A 20,602-nucleotide genomic window follows, 5' to 3' on the forward strand; every position below is an offset into this window, starting at 1 on the left:
AGAGGTTTGAAATACCCGATTTAAAAGCCGATCTAGCAGTCAGCTTCCTTTGCCAGTAACTTTGCAGCCGGAAACTAGCGTTGCACTTGAAGGAAGGTAACTATTCAATACTTTTCAGAGGTGGCGACAGGTTGCGGCAAGCCCCTTTGCGCCCTGTTACCATAAAGGATTCTTCTGCATATGCTCATCTTAAAATGGAGCCCTCAACTCTGGAAGATGTCTCCAATGTGTCCTGCAAGTGGAGGATTCCAGTGGAGGTAGAACGAATGCTAGGAGGTTATAGAGTTGAACTGAAAGGCCTGGCCTTTCTTCCAGCAGCAATGACCAGATGACATAATAAATGGGAAACGGACGTCAAAAGGTAACGATGCAACAGGGCAGGCCAAACTATCACCGATATGCGATGTGGATATGGGTGTAATCACTCTAAAATCAGGGCTTAGGATTCCATTGACAAATGCGTTAAGGGGTGGATTCTGCTGTATCCCTTAGCGCTCCATGTGCGTCCCTCCCCAAGCGGCGCGCTCGGTGGAAGAGGACGACCATCCCAGATCGAAGGAGGGTCCCCTTCTTTGGTTAAAGGCATGTGATAGTTGCGCTCCCTTGCTAGAACCTGCAAACCTTTGGCTAAGCATCTTCCAAGAACACCATTTGAGACATAGTGCCTTACTTGGATGTGTCTGGAGTCTTGGAAGCTGGACTACCCTACGTTCTCCTACAAATGGACCTTCAGGGGTTTGCAGCTTCGAGCAGGGGAGCGCAGCTCTCGTATACCCTTGACTGAAGAAGGGTACACTCCTTCGATCTGGGATGGTCGTCCTCTTCCACCGAGCGCGCAGCTTCGGGAGGGACACACATGGTAACTAGAAAGTCCTCTTGAATTTGAAGAGGCGGTGACAGGCTCCGATACCTCCCAAGTCAAGCCAAAACGCTACATCACAATGATAGCAGCAATATAGATGGAGACATTCTGCCTGAAGGACATCTAGGTGAATATCCCTTTCTTGGCTGGGAAGAAAATTTGTATTGTGTTCCTTCTGCAACTTTTTGTGCTAAGACTCTTTCAGGTGGCGGTGACCGAGTCGTCAGAAGAGGCCCTATTCGGTGTCAACACAATGAAGCTCACCTGCAGGTAGGAGAACACTTCTTCTTTTGTTGCAGCTCCTCTTTTCTTCCAGCTTCGCAGAGCTCACTGTACCTGAAGCAGATCTGTTCAGTTGACGAGAAAGAAGATGCAATGTGAGGAAGAGCTCTTGATACATCAAGAAAAAGCCTGCAGTGAGAGTCACCAGCATCAGGACAGTGCTGCTTGAGGTAAATTCACGTTCCACCACCCCGTTGGTTTCTTTTCATTCAGGCAATGTTTTTTGGATTGCTCTCCCGTTTTTCCCTGGTTTTCTCTTCCCAGTTCTCTCCAAAGATCCTGCAAGGCTCAAATGAAATGAATGCTCTTCCAAAAAACAAGACACTATTTTCTGGAGGATTGGTGGAAGGCGGCTGGGGATAAGCTAGTGACTCTAGATCGCAACGCAACAGAAGGAGCTGCCAGACACATGAAGTCACCAACACTCAGATGAAGCCACCTCTTCCTGCAGAGTCACAGAAGTCACGGTTGACGTATTTTACAAACAAACAAGCAAACCAAGAATCAAAAAACTCTTTCCATGGAATTGGTGTGGTGGGGCTGGGGAGAAACTAGGAACTGTGGATTGCTTTTCACACCCCAAGAGAAGGAACTGCCGGGCGCACAAAGTCACCCTTCAAAGGGACAAACTCAGAAAAATACCAAGATGGAGATGTTAAAGAGAATCCAGAAAACGAAAAATACTTAACGGGAAAAGCCAAGAGAAAGGGAAGATAAATGAAGGAATATGAAGTGAGCTCAAGTTTGAGTTACCTTTCAAACTAGTCTTTGGATGAAAAGAAGGAGCACATGGATATGAGGTCTGCTTCAAGCAGATGGAAAATGAGTAGGGAAAATAGAAGGCATTTCTTTCACGAGGCAACTAGAGAAGTTGTTTCCTGACAAGAAAGTTGGGGTTTTTTGTTGCTGAAGCTAGAACTGTGCATGTGGAGAAAAAAGAAAGAAGACAAGGAGAGGACAAAACCACGCCTTCTAATTTCATGTTGGCTCAGGATGCCCTGGACGGAGAGAGAGATGGGCAAGTTGAAAACTTGCTGAAAAGGCAAAGAAAGCATTTTGAAGATGAAGCTGCTGATGGCGACTGGAGAGGGACTGCTCAGGGACACGGCAAGTCCTGGATCCTGTGGGAAAGTGCTTTCTCTGAGGGAAGTTGCTGAGAGTGGCTAGAGGGGTGGATTAGGACCTGGGAGACTAGAGTTCAAATCCTCCCTCTGCCATGAAGCAGCTCGCTATCTCTCAGCCTAACCTACCTCACAGGGTTGTTGTGAGGATCAAATGAGGAAGCAGACTAGAAGATCAACTCCACTCAGCCTTTCCAGCAGAACCTGCAAGATTACGAAAAGAGATGGGAAATGGAGCTCCAAAGGTAACTATGGAACAGGCCAGGCAAAATTACCCCTTATGCGTAACGTGGCTCTCTGGCGCTAATACCCAAGGTTTGGGGATTTCATCTTTTTTTGCTACATAGCTCGGGCAACACAAAGCGTTGACTCTGCAAAAAACCCTGGATCCTCCAGTACTGAAGGTAAGAGGTTTGAAATACCCGATTTAAAAGCCGATCTAGCAGTCAGCTTCTTTTGCCAGTAACTTTGCAGCCGGAAACTAGCGTTGCACTTGAAGGAAGGTAACTATTCAATACTTTTCAGAGGTGGCGACAGGTTGCGGCAAGCCCCTTTGCGCCCTGTTACCATAAAGGATTCTTCTGCATATGCTCATCTTAAAATGGAGCCCTCAACTCTGGAAGATGTCTCCAATGTGTCCTGCAAGTGGAGGATTCCAGTGGAGGTAGAACGAATGCTAGGAGGTTATAGAGTTGAACTGAAAGGCCTGGCCTTTCTTCCAGCAGCAATGACCAGATGACATAATAAATGGGAAACGGACGTCAAAAGGTAACGATGCAACAGGGCATCTTCCAAGAACACCATTTGAGACATAGTGCCTTACTTGGATGTGTCTGGAGTCTTGGAAGCTGGACTACCCTACGTTCTCCTACAAATGGACCTTCAGGGGTTTGCAGCTTCGAGCAGGGGAGCGCAGCTCTCGTATACCCTTGACTGAAGAAGGGTAAACTCCTTCGATCTGGGATGGTCGTCCTCTTCCACCGAGCGCGCAGCTTCGGGAGGGACACACATGGTAACAAGAAAGTCCTCTTGAATTTGAAGAGGCGGTGACAGGCTCCGATACCTCCCAAGTCAAGCCAAAACGCTACATCACAATGATAGCAGCAATATAGATGGAGACATTCTGCCTGAAGGACATCTAGGTGAATATCCCTTTCTTGGCTGAGAAGAAAATTTGTATTGTGTTCCTTCTGCAACTTTTTGTGCTAAGACTCTTTCAGGTGGCGGTGACCGAGTCGTCAGAAGAGGCCCTATTCGGTGTCAACACAATGAAGCTCACCTGCAGGTAGGAGAACACATCGTCTTTTGTTGCAGCTCTTTGCAGATTCTTGCCGGAAAGTCAAATAAAGCATTTTGAGGATCAAGCTGCTGATGGCGACAACTGGAGAGTGACTGCTGTCAGACACATGAAGTCACACTTCAAATGGACAAAGAAAATGGTGAGCATTGAGCAATCTTCCCTCTTTCCACATTAAGATTAATTGCAGAGATTGAATCTCATCTCTCTGTACTGACTTGTAGATCATTGGCTTATCCAGCTTCAATCAAAAATCGCAGTCAAAATGGTATTCCATGGTTGAATGACATTTAGGTGAATATCCCTTGCTTGGCTAGGGAGGTAATCTGTATGGTGTTTTGTATGCAACTTTTTTTGTGCTATCACTCTTTCATGTTGCAGGGAATCAGTCGCAGAAGTCAAAACCTTTTGCAGCAGATTTCTTCATAACTCTTAAGGGTTGTTTTTTCCCACGAGACAACATTTGCATAGTGTTCTCTCAGGTTTTGCTTTTTGCCTTGTTGCATCACTCAAAAAACAGAGCAAAAGGCACCAGTGGTTGTCACTCCTGGTTCCCAGGATGGGATTAAAGTCCCTGCAGTGTCCTTGCTAACTTCCAAGCCAACTATCATGCCCCTCAATTTTCACCTATACCCCTCACTTCCCAAACTATTAGCATGGGAGGTTTTTTTTGGGTAGTGATTTCAGTGATTAAGCTTGGTTCTGGAATCCACCATGGCATCTAAGGACTAATTCAAGCCACCTTTGCTCTGTGCCTGCTGCTCTAACATCCCAGGTAGGCAGGTATTTCTTTTCTATACCGCTTTATATTTTTAAGAAATATCTCAACGCGGTTTACAGATTGGTCTTTTTTGGAATACTACCAGTCAGCTCCTGTTTTCAAATGGGTCAGTGGCTGCTAAAATGTTAAAGGAAAATACCAGTTTACCATCTTATATAGATCAGCCTTCTGCTCAGGGCCGTAGGTAGAGGGTGGCAAAGTGGGCCCCCGCCAGGAGCACAGGCAAGGAGGGGGCAAAATGAGCTTTAAAAATGTCCATAAATGTGTCTATAAATTAATTGAGTATTGCCTCATAAGGAAAGGTTTTTAATAGGTGACTTGAATGGGTTGGGGGGTGGAGGAGAGGCGGAAAGAAGAGCTACAGTAAATTGTCCATGGCGAGGGGGCGCAACCTGGATGGTTCCCCCAGGGGCGCAAGATCACCCAGCTATGGCTCTGTTGACAACAGACCGATCTTAGTTGAGCAGGGCTACCTTTGTCCTCATAGACTAGCCTCTACCAGCTTAGATGCAGATGGTGGTATATTTCTTGCAAATGTTTCTCTGTTTATTGGTGCTTTTGCAGCTCAATCCCACTAAGTAGCCATCAGGTTATAACATCTTTTTTATTTTATTTTTTTAAAAACGACATTGGTTGCTTTTTAACAACAGCTTGCTACTTCCTCTCTCATTGCCTCCACATTTGGGGGGAAAGCGTCCCCTGCTCAGTTGTTTCTTCTTCTTCTTCGAAAAGTTATTAATTTTTTTTTTAAAAAAGGGAAAATTCAAACAACATTGAACTTACCAATACAAAAGGGGAAGAAAAGGAACACTAGAATGGGTAAAAAGGAGCAGAAGAAAAGGGAAAATAGTTTAAACAAAAACAACGAGACAATAACCCCCACCCACAAACACATTGAAAAGGCTGTAGGATATTATAAAATCAAAAAACACAAATACAAAATACATACTAACATATAGCACTTGAGAACAGTTTCAAACAACCCTCACCCCAATAAAGAGCACCCTCCCAAGTTAAAATCCCACCCCCAGTCAAACCAGAATTTTAGCCAAGGGGGCTGCTGGCCCTGGTTCCTGTCAGTGTTTGGGGGGCGGGGGGGAGGAAAAAGGTTCAGACCTCCTTGGCCTGGTCCTCGGCCCTCAGGCGGCCCAGAGAGTCCTTCAGAAAGGGCACTTGGCAGAATGCTGCTTTTATTCTCAAAATATCTTCTTCTCCAATTACGACTGACAGCTTTCATACACATCCAGCTTTCCGCCATCCAAGCAACCCCTCACAGTCAATGGCCACTCTAGCTGAGAGGGCGCCTGAGTCAGGCAGGCTTTGCCCATTCATTGTAGGCCGCAGACTCAGCCTGACTCCGTTCCTTTTGTATTCAAGAAACAGAAGCTAATTTTAAGCCATGAGAGTTCTGCCCCCAAAGGAACAAGGTCTTTTTGTGGGGGTGCTTCAGGGGCAGCCCCACTCCTAGGGCAGGCCGGGAGGCGGGCAGGCAGGCCGGTGTTTCCAGTGCTGCCTGCCTGCTCAGAGTCCTGGTCCTGCCCCACCCGCTCAGCTGCAGGCAGGTGCTGGTCGGGAGATCCAGGAGGTTGCTATGCAAAAGAACTACACTGGTACCTCAGGTTAAGTACTTAATTCGTTCCGGAGGTCCGTTCTTAACCTGAAACTGTACTTAACCTGAAGCACCACTTTAGCTAATGGGGCCTCCTGCTGCCGCTGCGCTGCCAGAGCATGATTTCTGTTCTCATCCTGAAGCAAAGTTCTTAACCCAAGGTACTATTTCTGGGTTAGCAGAGTCTGTAACCTGAAGCATCTGTAACATGAGGTACCACTGTAATTGATTTGTATGTAAGGTGCTCAGGGAGTACAATAGATCCCCAATAAATAATCCTGACAGGAGTTTACAGTACTGATGGCATGCCAATGGTGTCAGAAGCCAAGCTGGAAATTTGCTGTATGTGGCTCAGACTGTTGAGGATTGAAGCTTAGCTTCACTGATTAATCCAAATATCTACAGGACTTAAATGTTCATATTTTACCACCATTTGGAAATTTTGTTCTCCACACCCCCACCAGCCACTCTCTTTTGGAGAGAAAAAGCTTATAACGTATTACACAGTCATTGCAATTAGAGCCCATATTTCACAGCCTCCTCCTCATGTGAAATGGCATATATAATTGCACAAATTACTTTGCTGTCTGTGCCGCTGATGTCAGAACCCACCACTGTGGCTCGACATTCTATTAAATGACTGTAATGCTCAGCGACTTGTTAGTATTTGAGAGTGGGCCAATTCCATTCACACTGCACGCCTCTTCCACTAGCATTGTAATATCTAGCAGCTGGAAAATGAAGTTTGAAAGAAGTACTGGAGGGGGATTGAGATCATTACTGCTGCTAGTGATTCTCTTGAAATGTCCTTTTGATTTGGGCATCATGTGGGCAAAATGCAGAACCTTGCTTTTTCCCCACATTTGCTGCAATCTGGGGTGGGGACAGGTGAGAAGAAGGTGTGAGAATGGAGCTGTAAATAAAAACAGGCCTTGTGGGTCACATTCAGATCCACAAGCACACTGTTTGAGCATAAAAAAGAGTAGGCACATGGGCAGTGGAGGAGTCCCTCTCCAAACACCCTGCCCTGGATGCATCCAGAACAACATCTATGTCTGGGTTGTAGAGTCAACGACATTTCTTGTGGCATTAGGCCCTGGTACCAGAAATTTATCCCACAATGAGGCCACAATAATGTCATTGATCCTACATTGATCCAAAAAACCAAAGTGCTGCACCAACAGGCACAAAACAACCCCTCTGCAGCGCCACAAATCCAACTCAATGGTGTAACGTTGGAAAATGTCAGTCACTTCTCCTACCTGGGCAGTTACCTTTCCAGCATTGCCTGAGCTCTGCGAGTGCAGCTTTCTCCCGATTGAAGTGCACAGTGTTTGAGGAGCAGGACATTTGCACGGAAACCAAACTGCTTGTTTACAAAACTATTATACTACCAACCTTACTCTATGCTTGTGAAATATGGACCACTTACAAACACCATCTCCAGCTCCTCGAAAGATTCCATCAATGGTGTCTCCAGAAAATTTTACACATCACTTGAGAAGACAGGCAAACTAATGCCAGTGTACTGGAAGAAGCAGAGATCACCAGTGTTGAAGCAACGATTCTTCAACATCAACTTCGTTGGAATGGTCATGTTGTTTGGGTGCCTGATCATCTTCCAAAGCAACAACTCTATTCTGAACTTAAAAATGGAAAGTTTTTTAAAAGAATTTTAAAGACTTCCTCAAGGCAAATCTTTAAAAAGTAATATAAACGCTGACAACTGGGAAACACTGCCCTTGAGTGCTTCAGTTGGAGAACAGCCTTTACCAAAGGTGTCATGGACTTTGAAGATGCTCAAACTCAGGAAGAAAGGGAGAAACATGCTAAGAGGAAGGCATGTTTGGCAAACCCTCACTGTGATCAACTCCCACCTGGAAACCTATGTCCCCACTGTGGAAGGATGTGTGGATCCAGAATTGGCCTTCACAGTCACCTACTCACAGACTCACTGTCACCTACTCACAGACTCACTGTTAAAACCGTGTTCATGGAAGACAATCTTACTTGGCTACAAGAGATCACCAAAGAAGAAGCTTGATCCTACACAGCAGGATTAGATGCTGCTCAGGACATATTCATAAGCTGAAATGCTGAGCTGAACTAGTAGAGTCAAATGCAAGAGAGTCTGCCTTCACAGCACTTAACCAACATGTTATGCAATGCAGTTTGCTTTGTTCTAGGATGCTTGGTTCTGAGAAAGCCTGCTTTCATTGTTTACAAAATCTTGACAAAGGTGGAATTGATCAGCAGTGAAGCAAACATCAGTTTTCAAAGCAGAAGGGAAAGAGAAGTTCTGACTTAAAAGCAAGAGGTTGCTGTTTGTTTTTAATATGGACTCCATCAAATAAAATTGGCCTACAAGGAAAAGGCAGCACTGTAGTGGAAATTGTACACTGTAAAAAAAGAGAAAATTTTCAAAGTTCTGTCACAATAGAAACCATGATCAAAGGAAAACCAAACCTTCTGCTGCAAAGGCAACAGTTTGTTTTTGTTCTAGCCTATTGTGAATGAATCTCCCACAGAACTTTTATGATGGCTTTCCGTATTCTTATATATTTGGTTTAATTTCAAAGGCGGAGGTGAGAGTGCAAAACCCACCATCTAACTAATGAACTCTGAGTTCCTGTCTAGGATTTGTCTACTCCTGCAGCCATTCTCTGTCCTATCCCCTCCCTTGGGGTCCCAGTGCTGGCTGGAGGAAGACTGTGATTCAGATGATGCACCAGTCACTCCACTCAAGGGGGAGCCTCACCACCCCGTCCTGCATTGCTCTGGTCTGATGCTGTTGCTCTTCCATCATCCTCCGAGCATGTATTCTTGCAGTCTCTCCTGCCCCATAGTCTAACTGCATGAAGAAATGCTTTCTTTTATGTGTCCCGAATCTTCCAGAATTCAGCTTCAGTTCTAAAGGTAACGGTAAAAAGGCTTCAGCATCTCTTCCCTTGGAAAGTTGTGGACTCTGGTTCATTGGAGGCTTTTAAGCAGAGATTGGACGGCCATCTATCATGGATGCTTTAGTTGAAATTTCTGCATTGCAGGGGGTTAGAATAGATGACCCTCAGAGTCCCTTCCAACTTTAAAATTGTATACTTCTGTGATTCTATGATATGCTATGGTGAATCTGAAGAAAACTATTGAGGAAGAAAGGTTCGTTGGAGTGTTAATGCCGTGAACCTTACAGCTTCTGCTCAATCTGTATGTAGGCATAAGTAAAGGCACATCACACTGCTTTTGATGCAATTTGCACTCATATCTTTCTACAATGGGAAAATAACAGTGTACTTTATCCAACATACATTTCCAAAGCAGCTTCATCATTTGTTTTGCAGGGATCTGTGTTTAGTTGTTGTTTTTTAAGCTCCTAACTCTTTCCAAGAAGAGGGCCAGCAAATGAATGAATTAAAGCAGATTCTTCTCTGCATGCAAGCTAATGTTCTATGTGCAGGTGCATCAGGATCTGATCAGCATATGATGCAAAGCTGGGTGGCAAGTGTGTTTATGGCCTAGAAGTATATTAAGGTATCTTTTGTGGAAGCAAACGTTGATAGATTGTGGGTGGCAATGACATCATATGTTACCTGCTCCCAGGTTTATGAAGTGAGGAATACAAGGCAGATGACACCAAACTGGGAGGGGTGGCTAACACCCCAGAGGACAGGATCACACTTCAAAACGACCTTGACAGATTAGAGAACTGGGCCAAAACAAACAAGATGAATTTTAACAGGGAGAAATGTAAAGTATTGCACTTGGGCAAAAAAAATGAGAGGCACAAATACAAGATGGGTGACACCTGGCTTGAGAGCAGTACATGTGAAAAGGATCTAGGAGTCTTGGTTGACCACAAACTTGACATGAGCCAACTGTGTGACACGGCAGCTAAAAAAGCCAATGCAATTCTGGGCTGCATCAATAGGAGTATAGCATCTAGATCAAGGGAAGTAATAGTGCCACTGTATTCTGCTCTGGTCAGACCTCACCTGGAGTACTGTGTCCAGTTCTGGGCACCACAGTTCAAGAAGGACACTGACAAACTGGAACGGGTCCAGAGGAGGGCAACCAAAATGGTCAAAGGCCTGGAAACGATGCCTTATGAAGAACGGCTAAGGGAGCTGGGCATGTTTAGCCTGGAGAAGAGGAGGTTAAGGGGTGATATGATAGCCATGTTCAAATATATAAAAGGATGTCACATAGAGGAGGGAGAAAGGTTGTTTTCTGCTGCTCCAGAGAAGCGGACACGGAGCAATGGTTCCAAACTACAAGAAAGAAGATTCCACCTAAACATTAGGAAGAACTTCCTGACAATAAGAGCTGTTCGACAGTGGAATTTGCTGCCAAGGAGTGTGGTGGAGTCTCCTTCTTTGGAGGTCTTTAAGCAGAGGCTTGACAACCATATGTCAGGAGTGCTCTGATGGTGTTTCCTGCTTGGCAGGGGGTTGGACGAAATGGCCCTTGTGGTCTCTTCCAACTCTATGATTCTATGATTCTATTCTAAGGCTGAGAGAATCCACAAGAAGATCAAATGCCATTCAGGAGAAAACATCGGATTTCAGCAAGGAGCAAAGCTTCCTGTATCCGTGGAAACAATGTGATTGCTTTTTTTGCTGGGCAAATGGAACTGTAAAACCTCCTTAAGAACCTCCAGGTAGACCGGAGTAGGGGACAGATATTACAAATGGAATGACCTCGGTTTAACAGGTAAGCGGTGCAAAGTGTATGTTTTCTGGACAAACTCGGGCAATTTTTGCAATTTTCTTAGTAAGCTGCGTTTTCCTGAACTGATGCTTCTGGCCTCCAATATTATGTGTTAAACAAGCCTTGAATCTGATTGTGCCAATAATGAAACGTATTGAAAAAGAGTTTGGCTGGGGGTGTGTGGGAAAAGGGACCCTCTGGGTCATGAGTGTTACAGATTAGGAAAAAATAATATTTAATTATCTCCAGGAACTGGAAATACTGATCAGGTACAAAAAGCTGCTTTGAGTTCAATTGCTGCCTCTACAAGACGCTTTAAAACAAGCTGCATGTTGAATATTCAGCTTTGCAATAAATGTGATTTATTTGTGAGAAAGATGTTGTTCTTAAAAGCCCAGCTGCTGTACTCTTGTTCCTGTGCCCCCCTTCTCTCCCCAACCCAGTTTATAGAGAGAGAGAGAGCTCCCAAATTCTTTCCTATGATACTTTTTGGACTAAGGCTTATGCAAAAGAATGATTGCAGTGCAACCCTTTATATTTCTACTCAGAAGCAAGTCATATTAAGTTCAAAAGGACTCCTTCCCAAATAAGTGAATATAGGATTGTAGTCTAAATGTTTATTTTTATAATTTTAGGGTCAGACAAAGACATATTTGTTTTCACTGGCATTTTGGCAGCTTCAGTGATTTGTTATTATCCTGTTAAGTTGTTTTTAAATAATGTTTCTGTGAATTTTTAACTTTGGTTGTAAAACACTTTGAGACTTTTTTTAAAATGAGAAGCAATGTATTCATTTAAGAACCCTAAACCAAAAGCTTATCTAAATACAGAATGTGGGATCAGGCTGTGATTGTAAATTTCCTCCAAGACCCTCAAAATAAAAGGGATGTTGGAGACAATAAAGTTATTTATTTATTGAACAAAATGCATATATTGCTTGTCTGTATGTGAACCTAAGTGGTTTACAAAAATGTAAACTCAAACAATTATTGACTAAAAACCAGTAAAACTTCGCAATTAAAATGTTCACAATTTGCGTAAAATCAACAGTAGCTAAAAAGAGATAAAACACATGTAACTTCTTCATGTTTACATGTTTTAAGCAGGTACTAAAAACAAGACAGTGAAGGTCCCTGCCTGATGTCAAGAGGCAAGGAGTTCAAAAGTGCAGGTGCTCCCCCACTCAAATATTGATTTCTTTTTTTTTATAATAATATTTATTCAAGTTTTAAAGGTTACAGAAGAAAAACGGAAAAAACTCAAAATTAAGCAAAAAAAAACCCCAAGACAATACATCACAATAAGTAAAAACAAACAAAAAAAGAAAAAAACACAGAAAAATACAAACAATTAAAAAAAACCACAAAAAAACAAATCAAACCTTCCCATAACTTATCTTTCATTTGCTTGTTTCCTTGACCTCCTCACACCTCCCTTTTTTGTATTCTAGTTCAGTTAGATATTTCAGCAAATCCTTTCCATCTTTGTTTTTATCCTGATAATTTATCTTAATATACTGTAATTTTACATTCTCTTCTTTCACCAATTAACAATCCATTTTTACTTAGTCCTTTATAACATTTCTGCTAAAACCACATTACTTCATTCCAACATCCTTCTAACATTCCTTAATTTTACAATGTTTCTGTAGATAAACTTTAAATTTCTTCCAATCTTCTTCCACCAACTCTTCTCCTTGGTCTCGGATTCTGCCAGTCATTCCCGCCAGTTCCATATAGTCCATCACCTTCATCTGCCATTCTTCCCGGGTGGGCAAATCTTGTGTCTTCCAGTACTTTGCAATAAGTATTCTTGTTGCTGTTGTGGCATACATAAAGAAAGTTCTATCCTTCTTTGACACCAATTGGCCGACCATGCCCAGGAGAAAGGCCTCTGGTTTCTTCTGAAAGGTATGTTTAAATACCTTTTTCATTTAATTATAAATCATCTCCCAGAAAGTCTTAATCCTTGGGCATGTCCACCAAAGGTGAAAGAATGTACCTTCAATCTCTTTACACTTCCAACATTTATTATCGGGCAAATGATAAATTTTTGCAAGCTTGACTGGGGTCATGTACCACCTGTAGATCATTTTCATTATATTCTCTCTTAAGGCATTACATGCCGTAAACTTCATACCTGTGGTCCATAACTGTTCCCAGTCAGCCATCATAATGTTATGTCCAACATCTTGTTCCCATTTAATCATAGCAGATTTCACCGTTTCATCCCGAGTATTCCATTTCAACAGCAAGTTATACATTCTTGACAAATTCTTAGTTTTAGGGTCTAACAGTTCTATTTCCAGTTTTGATTTTTCCACCTGAAAGCCAATTTTCTTATCCAAATTGTAAGCCTCCATTATTTGGTAATAATGAAGCCAATCTCGCACTTTGTTTTTTAGTTTTTCAAAACACTGCAGTTTTAATCTGTCTCCTCCTTGTTCCAAAATTTCCCAATATTTCGGCCATTTGGCCTCCATATTGAGCTTTTTCTGAGCCTTTGCTTCCATTGGTGACAACCACCTTGGAGTTTTGTTTTCAAGCAAATCCTTATATCTTATCCAGACATTAATCAAATATTGATTTCTTACCAGTGCAGAAGGTGTGTTGTGTGGCACCAGTAACAGTGTCAGTTCTGCAGATCAAAGCAGTTTGAAATGTTCAGATTTCCTGATATCTCCCTACAATTTGAAATTTGGAAAGTTATGCAAAATTTTTCTTTTTTATATGATTTGTATTGGTTTATCACAATTTTATACATTTTAACTTTAACCATTTCAAACATTAAAATGAAAGGTTCTTTTGAACCTTTGGACCTCCTTCCCTCCCTCCATGGGTTCCATATTTAAGAATAAATTTTCTGCATCTTTTACCATTGTCCATCTATTGTATGTCCATAGTTACTATAATTAATTCCACATTACAAGTGTCATTACATCCCTGCCAATGATTTTAACTGTTTACAGTGGCCTTTTAAATAAACTAAGAATTTGCTCCAGTCTTATAAAAATATGTGATCATCCTGGTTTCGGATCGTCCCCATCTGTTTCGCCATCTCTGCCTACTCCATCAGTTTCGTCTGCCATTCTTCTTTTGTTGGTACTTCTCCTTCCTTCCATCTGTGGGCTAGTAGCATTCTCACTACCGTCACTGCATACATAAAAAGTCTTTTGTCCTCTCTTGGTATCTCTTCACCTATTATACGTAACCAAAAGGCTTATGGTATTTTAACAAATGTATTTTTAAACATTTTCTTTAATTCATTATATATCATTTCCCAGAAGGCCTTTACCAGTGTACATGTCTACCACATATGATAAAAAGTACCGTACCTTCCTTCCCTTTACATTTCCAACATAAATTTTAACTCGTTTTGTACATTTTTGCAATTTTACTCAGTGTTAAATACCACCTATACATCATTTCCATATAGTTTTCTTTCAACGAAGAGCATGCAGTAAATTTTATTTCCTCTTTCCATAACTTTTCCCAAGATGCAAGTTGAATATTGTACCCAAAATCTCTAGCCCAATGTATCATGACTGCCTTAACTTCATCATCTTTTGTATACCATTCTAATAGTAATTTATACATTTCTGACAACACTTTCACATTATTTTCCAACAGATCTATTTCAAACCTCGATCTCACTATATCAAAACCTTTTTTAATTTGGTCTACCTTAAAAAAATCATTTAATTTGTGATACTGTAACCAATCCATTAATAATTCTCTTATATCTTCTATGTAAGAATTTCCACACGCAATTTTGAAATGAGTTTTTTTCCTCTGTCCAAATTTCGTTTTGGTGATATTTTTATATGTATGTCTGCGTGTGCCTCTATTGCTGCATGCACCATAATCTCCAACCAGTGAGACATTCCAGAGGTTCCTGTGCTTACCCAGAGTCCAGTTTCCTTGGAATGAAGGGCCATGGAAACTGTGGCATCTTTAGAATATGTGGTTTTATTTTCACAACCTGAGCATAGGATGGAGGGGTTCACAACATTAACACTCCAGCAGATCTTGCTTCCCCATTTGGTTTCCAAGGAAGCTCACAACTTTAGGTCTAGCACAGATCAAGATGTCCTTTCCTCTCCAGGTTCCAGCATCTGCCCAATCTCTCCCTCCCCCCTCCCTCCCTCCCTCCCTCCCTCCCTCTCTCTCTCTCTCACACACCCACCCACCCACCCACACCCACACCCTTGGCCTATTATTCATCCTAGGATGAAGTGGTATCTAGCCAGGTGAGGTGGGAAAAAGCCCACCCACATCTCTATGGGAGCAGGGCAACCTCTTTGGATATAGATTTTTTTAAGTGTTTTGGTTGCTTTGTAGGTGAAGCTGCTAACAGTATGGAGATGAAGAACATTATCCAAAAGGAAACCTTGGCCAATGAGACTGAAATATGGATTGCAGGAAGCCACATCAATAGCACTTTCCTCCCTTACTACCAACATTCTCCTGCTGTTGCTGCCATTTTAATCATGGCGTACTTAATTGTCTTTCTCTCATGCATGGCTGGGAACGCCTTGGTTTGCATGGTGGTGTTGAATAATGAGCATATGCGCACTGTCACCAACTTCTTCATCCTCAACTTGGCCATCAGTGACCTGCTGGTGGGCATCTTCTGTGTTCCACCCACTCTGATGGACAACCTGATCACAGGTGAGGGCCATTCTGAGAGAAGTGGGGAAACTGGGCTTTCAGAAGTGGCATGCTGTTGCCTGCCAGGAAACCAGTTTAGGAAAGCTGGTTTAAGACTCCTCTCCTCTGCCACTTCAGTAAGCCCTCTCCCTATGATGGTCTAGAATCAAGTGGCAGAATACAAACTTTGCATGGAGGGGCTCCATTGCACACATTTTCATGTGAAAGGCTTTCTTCTGACTGGGACCTTGGAGAGCTGTTGCCAGTCAGGTGCAATCAATATTGGACTGGCTGGACTTGGAGGGGGGCAGTTTCATAAGTTCACAGTGAAAAATGGGGTTTCTGGTGGAGCCTTAGGACCCATTTTTTACACTAGCCTTTGGGATAGTTTGATGCACTTCTAGATCAGATGTATTGGGAGTGTTTTTGGTTGCATTAAGGTGATTATTGCAAAGTATTGAGCAAGGTTTAAAATGGCTTGGTTGAATGTATTTTTTTAATTATGTTTTTGTACACTTATCTGGGATTTTCACTGACAAGGGTGATTAACAAATTGAACAAAGAAAAAGTAGAATAAAACACATCTCTAAAGTGTTGAAATACCACTGCAGAGAAGCAGGACTGCCTTGCTTGTTTCTTATGCTCAGGAAGGCAGAATGCTCAGCTCTGTGATTTCTTCCCATTGTTCTTTGGTGTGGTAAATCTGCCCTAGAAATACCGTACTTACTCGAGTCTAATGTGCCATCGACTCTAATGCACACCTCAGTTTTCTGAACCTTGAAACCCCAAAAAAGTATTTGCTGGTGAATGTGAATGTGCCATCAAATCTAATGTGCAACATAATTAATTTCCGCAACATAATTTGGCCAAAAATGGTGAGCATTAGAGTCAAGTAAATACAATAAATGTTCAGAGGTGCTAGAGCTGATCCTTGCCTTCTAGATATGCCTATTTCCTCTTGGTTTTAATGTATCTATGTGGAGTTTATTGTCTGGTTGTAATTTGCTTTGTGCCCTGGGCAAGGTAAAATGAGTAACAAATTCAATGACAGATAATAGATAGATGGATAGATGGATAGGTAGGTAGGTAGGTAGATATTCAGGCTTATCAAGAATGCAGCACTGTGAACATACAATCAGCTAGTAATGAAGGTAGATGGGAAATGGAGAACTAAACCTTATGAACAAATAAAAGAACATGTCTACGACTGGCTTCATCATCAACAGGTGAACCAGATGCTTAACAAAGACATTAGAGAAAGAGGCTACGCGGATAAAGACTCTAATTTCCAGACGGAGATAATAAATAGCAAAACGAAAACTATATCTAAGATGTACAGGATGTTGTTAGATTGGAATTTAGGAGATGAGGAGGTCAAATCAGTGATGATCCGCTGGGCAAAGGATATAGGGGATAGTATACAATTTGAGGACTGGGAAAGATTTTGGAAGGACGGGTTGAATTTCACGGCGTGTACTGTAATAAGGGAGAATGTTATGAAGATGTTCTACAGATGGCACTTGACACCTATGAAACTCTCAAAAATGTATAAGGTGGACAACAAGTGCTGGAGGTGTAAAGACGCAGAGGGCTCCTTTTACCATATGTGGTGGGAGTGTGGAAGGGTTAAACAGTTTTGGGAGAAGGTGTATACGGAACTAAAAAAGATACTAAAATACACGTTCTTAAAGAAATCCGAAATCTTTCTATTAGGAATATTACGACAAGAGATAAAAAAAGAAGATAGCAGATTGGTATACTATGCGGTTGCGGCTGCAAGGGTGGTAATAGCTCAGAGGTGGAAACAGCAAGAAACTCCAACAGTGGAGGAGTGGAGATCTAAATTATCGGAATATGCAGAGCTTGATAAACTAACGGGGAAAATTAGATATAGGAAAGACCAAGTGTTCACCAAAGATTGGGGAAAGTACGTACATTATCTGGAATATATTAGTGAAGGTCAAATAACGCTAAAGGGATTTAAAGTTGCACTGTGAAAGTCTATGGGTTATTGTACAAAGTAAATAGAAAACAAAATCAGATACAATGACAATATAAACGATGGAACGTGTAACTTTATTTATTGCTTTGAATGATTTGCGGCCAAGCTGAAGGAAGTCCTGAAAGAAACAACTATGTTATAGGAGCATTGTAAAAACAGTAATTTTGTGTATTTTTTCTGTTGGTGTTTTGTGTAGGTTTTCTTTATCTATATCTTGTTTGTATTCTTCTCTTTTTCTATGTTGATTTTGGTTTTCTTTATGGAATGAATAATAAAAATTATTCAAAAAAAAAAATGCAGCACTGTGTTCCTATGGTAATGGAAACCACTTTGCAAATTAAAAATGCCCTATTTATGAATCACAGGAAGTTGACTTCTTCTGTGTATCTCCTACATGACAGGCTGGCCTTTCAACCAGGTTCTCTGTACCATGAGCGGCCTGGTCCAAGGAATGTCCGTCTCTGCTTCTGTCTTCACCCTCGTGGCTCTAGCCATGGACAGGTAAGGCTTTTGGTTTCGTTGTGGGTATTACAACAAACGAGAATGAATTTGCTTTTGCTTTGCACACACTGGCTATCCATGGGTCACGGGTGGACATGTTCCTTAGCTGAAGGTTGACCTGCCTCTTGACTTTGCAGCATGTTAGCCAATCAACTGTTGGCTCAGCCCCCAATTTTGCCCTGCCCGCCATGCTTTGGGAGGGCTGTCTAAACTTTTAATGGGTGTTGAAGATGCTTTGCATTGACATTATAAATAGAAAGATCAATGTTTAAGAAGTGCAAACTTTCCCCTTTTCAGGAGAGAGTTTTCATGCTGACCTTGTGAGTAGTCAGACAGCTGATGCAGCCAGCTTCTGGTTCAAGCTTGCTTGTGTTCAAAGATGAATAGGTGAGCAATGAGAGCACTCTGGGAACAGCTCCCTGGCTCTAAAGTTTTGACATGTGGTATCCTTTAAATCAAGCCACAAATTCAAAGTTGGAATCCCTAAGCTATAGATGGAAAACCAGCTCTTTGTTGCTGCCACCATCAAAACTTAATGGAGTCTCCATGCTAGGAAGGATGATGGTTGCAATGGCAGGCCTACCCACCCTCATCGAATGTTGATTATTCAGAAGTGCATTCCCTGGAGTGAAATCAACATCTCAACTACTCTTGAATTTACACTAGATACTAGCAAGGTTGGAACTTACATTTCAAAGTGCTGGTTATTACCTGTAAAGCCCTACACAGCTTAGGTTCAGGCTACCTGAAAGACCATCTCCCCTTATACAAACCTGCCCAGGCTCTGAGATCATTACACGGCAGGAGGAGGAGGAGCTGCCAGACACTGAAGGTGTGCCCCGCTTGGCTCCACAATTGGCCTCCTCTTCCTCCTGCTGCCATCACCATTGGCTGTGTCTGCTTCCCCCCTCTTTCCCCTCCAAGGCAGGAGGAGGAGGAGGAGGAGGAGCCACACTATGCTAAGCTCCATGCTCTGCCTCCTCCATGCCCTGATTTTTTTAAAACATGGGGGCACCTCTCCAAAAATATTGGGCTCCTAGGAGTTGGCACCTGTACAGCATCTCTCTGGGTCTCCCCAACTCTGCAACCTGATATGCTCTTTAACCAGACATGGCAGCGATTGAATGGAGGGCTACCTGCATGCAACACATGCATTCTCCCACTGAACTGTGGTCTCTTCTGTGCATAGACTCAGGTCATGTAGTTAGCAGGCTGCTGCATCCTCCAGCTAGTGGCAATGAAGGTGTGCACTCCTTCCTGCTACACATGAGATTAATGTGTGAAATGGGCCTATTTGAACGGAAGTCCTGCTTTAAAACATATTTATTTATTTAACACATTGGTGCCTTGCATTTTTCCACCAGACCCAAGAGTTATTTACACAGCTCTTCCTTCCCTAGTTCATGGGAGGATGACGTGTCTGTGGTTTGCTCTTGCTAATGCTTCCTGCTTCTTACTCTTCCAGATTCCACTGCATTGTCCTGCCTTTCCGGGAGAGGCTCAGCCTTGTGAAGGCTGTGGTGATTATTGTTGTGGTGTGGCTCCTGGCCATCGCCATCATGTGCCCTTCTGCCATCATGCTCACTGTTGGTCGCATGGAGGACCACTACATGGTGCTGAGTGATGGCAAGAATACCACCTACCCACTCTATGCGTGCTACGAAGCCTGGTCCGACAGCAGCATGAGAAAAGTCTATACCACCATCCTATTTGTCCACATCTACCTGGTGCCCTTGATGCTCATCTTGTTCATGTATGGAAGCATCTGCCTGAAACTCTGCCGTTCCACAGCGCCCATCACCCAAAACCTGACTTGCCCTGTCAAAGCCAATGGCACGCCTAAGAAGAGAATCAAGGTCATCAAGATGCTGGTCTTGGTGGCCCTCCTCTTCATGATCTCCTGGCTGCCCCTCTGGACTCTGATGCTGCTGGTGGATTATAACAATTTGGACGATGACCACCTAGACTTACTTACTGGCTATTTCTTCCCTTTTGCCCACTGGCTGGCCTTCTCTAACAGCAGCATCAACCCAATCATCTATGGCTACTACAATGAGAATTTCAGGCGGGGCTTCCAGACAGCTTTTAAGTTCCACCTTTGCTCCCAAGAGAAGGTACACCAGGAAACTTACTCGGAGCAGTCACAGGGGCCCACCAGTTTTAGGATGTGCAACAAAGTCTTTGCAGAGGCAACTTCTTATAACTCGGTGTCCTCACGGCACACTCAGAACACTGGCCCTCTCGTCTCCAGGAGCATTCAGCCCAAGTGCCCCGGCCTCAGCTTAGAGGACATTGATAAGATAATGACTTATCGTGGAATTAATCAGGCTTGGGAGAAGACAGAAAACTGCTAAAACATTGAGGGGTGTGTGTGTGTGTGTGGAAATAAGGCAAAATAAGAGAACAAAACTTATCGTGGACTATTATGTGATTAATTTGAGGGGACAGAGAGTAACTCGCAACTTGCAGGCATTTAACTTGTGCACATTCAGTTTTATGCACTTGGCAATTTTAAAAAAAAATTAAAAGGGGGGGTGGAGAGGGGGTGGGCATGCAGGGGGAAAACCCTAAAAGAGATATCAACTTGCAGGTTTAGAAAAGGTCCAAAAGAGCTGCTGCTAGTTAGATCCCTGGTGCTGTGGGTTCTGATCTAGTGCAATCTCACCTGCCAGGCTCAAGTTCAGGGATCCCTTGATCACAGGGCCAGTCCCAGACATTTTGGCACCTGAAGCGAATCAGAACTTGGTGCTCCCCATTGTAGTTTGTTAAGGGTGTTTTTTATATTCAGTCAAGGCTC

At 42.8% G+C, this 20,602-nt stretch overlaps 1 protein-coding gene across 7 annotated transcripts in view; it reads left to right on the plus strand.

The window, feature by feature from the left end:
- LOC309346364 (neuropeptide FF receptor 1-like) overlaps positions 1-20,218 on the plus strand; it is a 100,519-nt gene extending 80,301 nt beyond the window's left edge. For 2 of the 7 annotated variants that reach the window (XM_081870042.1, XM_081870043.1), the window contains exons 2-4: positions 14,994-15,323; positions 17,706-17,805; positions 19,271-20,218. In XM_081870042.1, the coding sequence (XP_081726168.1) occupies positions 15,011-15,323; positions 17,706-17,805; positions 19,271-20,159 (1,302 nt within the window). In that variant the 5' untranslated portion in view covers positions 14,994-15,010 and the 3' untranslated portion in view covers positions 20,160-20,218. Of the gene's footprint in view, positions 1-3,461; positions 3,705-3,786; positions 3,857-7,316; positions 8,869-9,546; positions 9,570-10,454; positions 10,657-11,756; positions 11,825-14,993; positions 15,324-17,705; positions 17,806-19,270 lie in introns of those variants that run through there. The other 5 variants (XM_081870038.1, XM_081870037.1, XM_081870040.1 and 2 more) reach the window with 5 other exon arrangements.
- Positions 20,219-20,602: the final 384 nt, after the last annotated feature.

The sequence above is a fragment of the Podarcis erhardii genome (genome assembly GCF_964252035.2).
Source record: "Podarcis erhardii genome assembly, chromosome: 7".
Classification (NCBI taxonomy): Eukaryota; Metazoa; Chordata; class Lepidosauria; order Squamata; family Lacertidae; genus Podarcis; species Podarcis erhardii.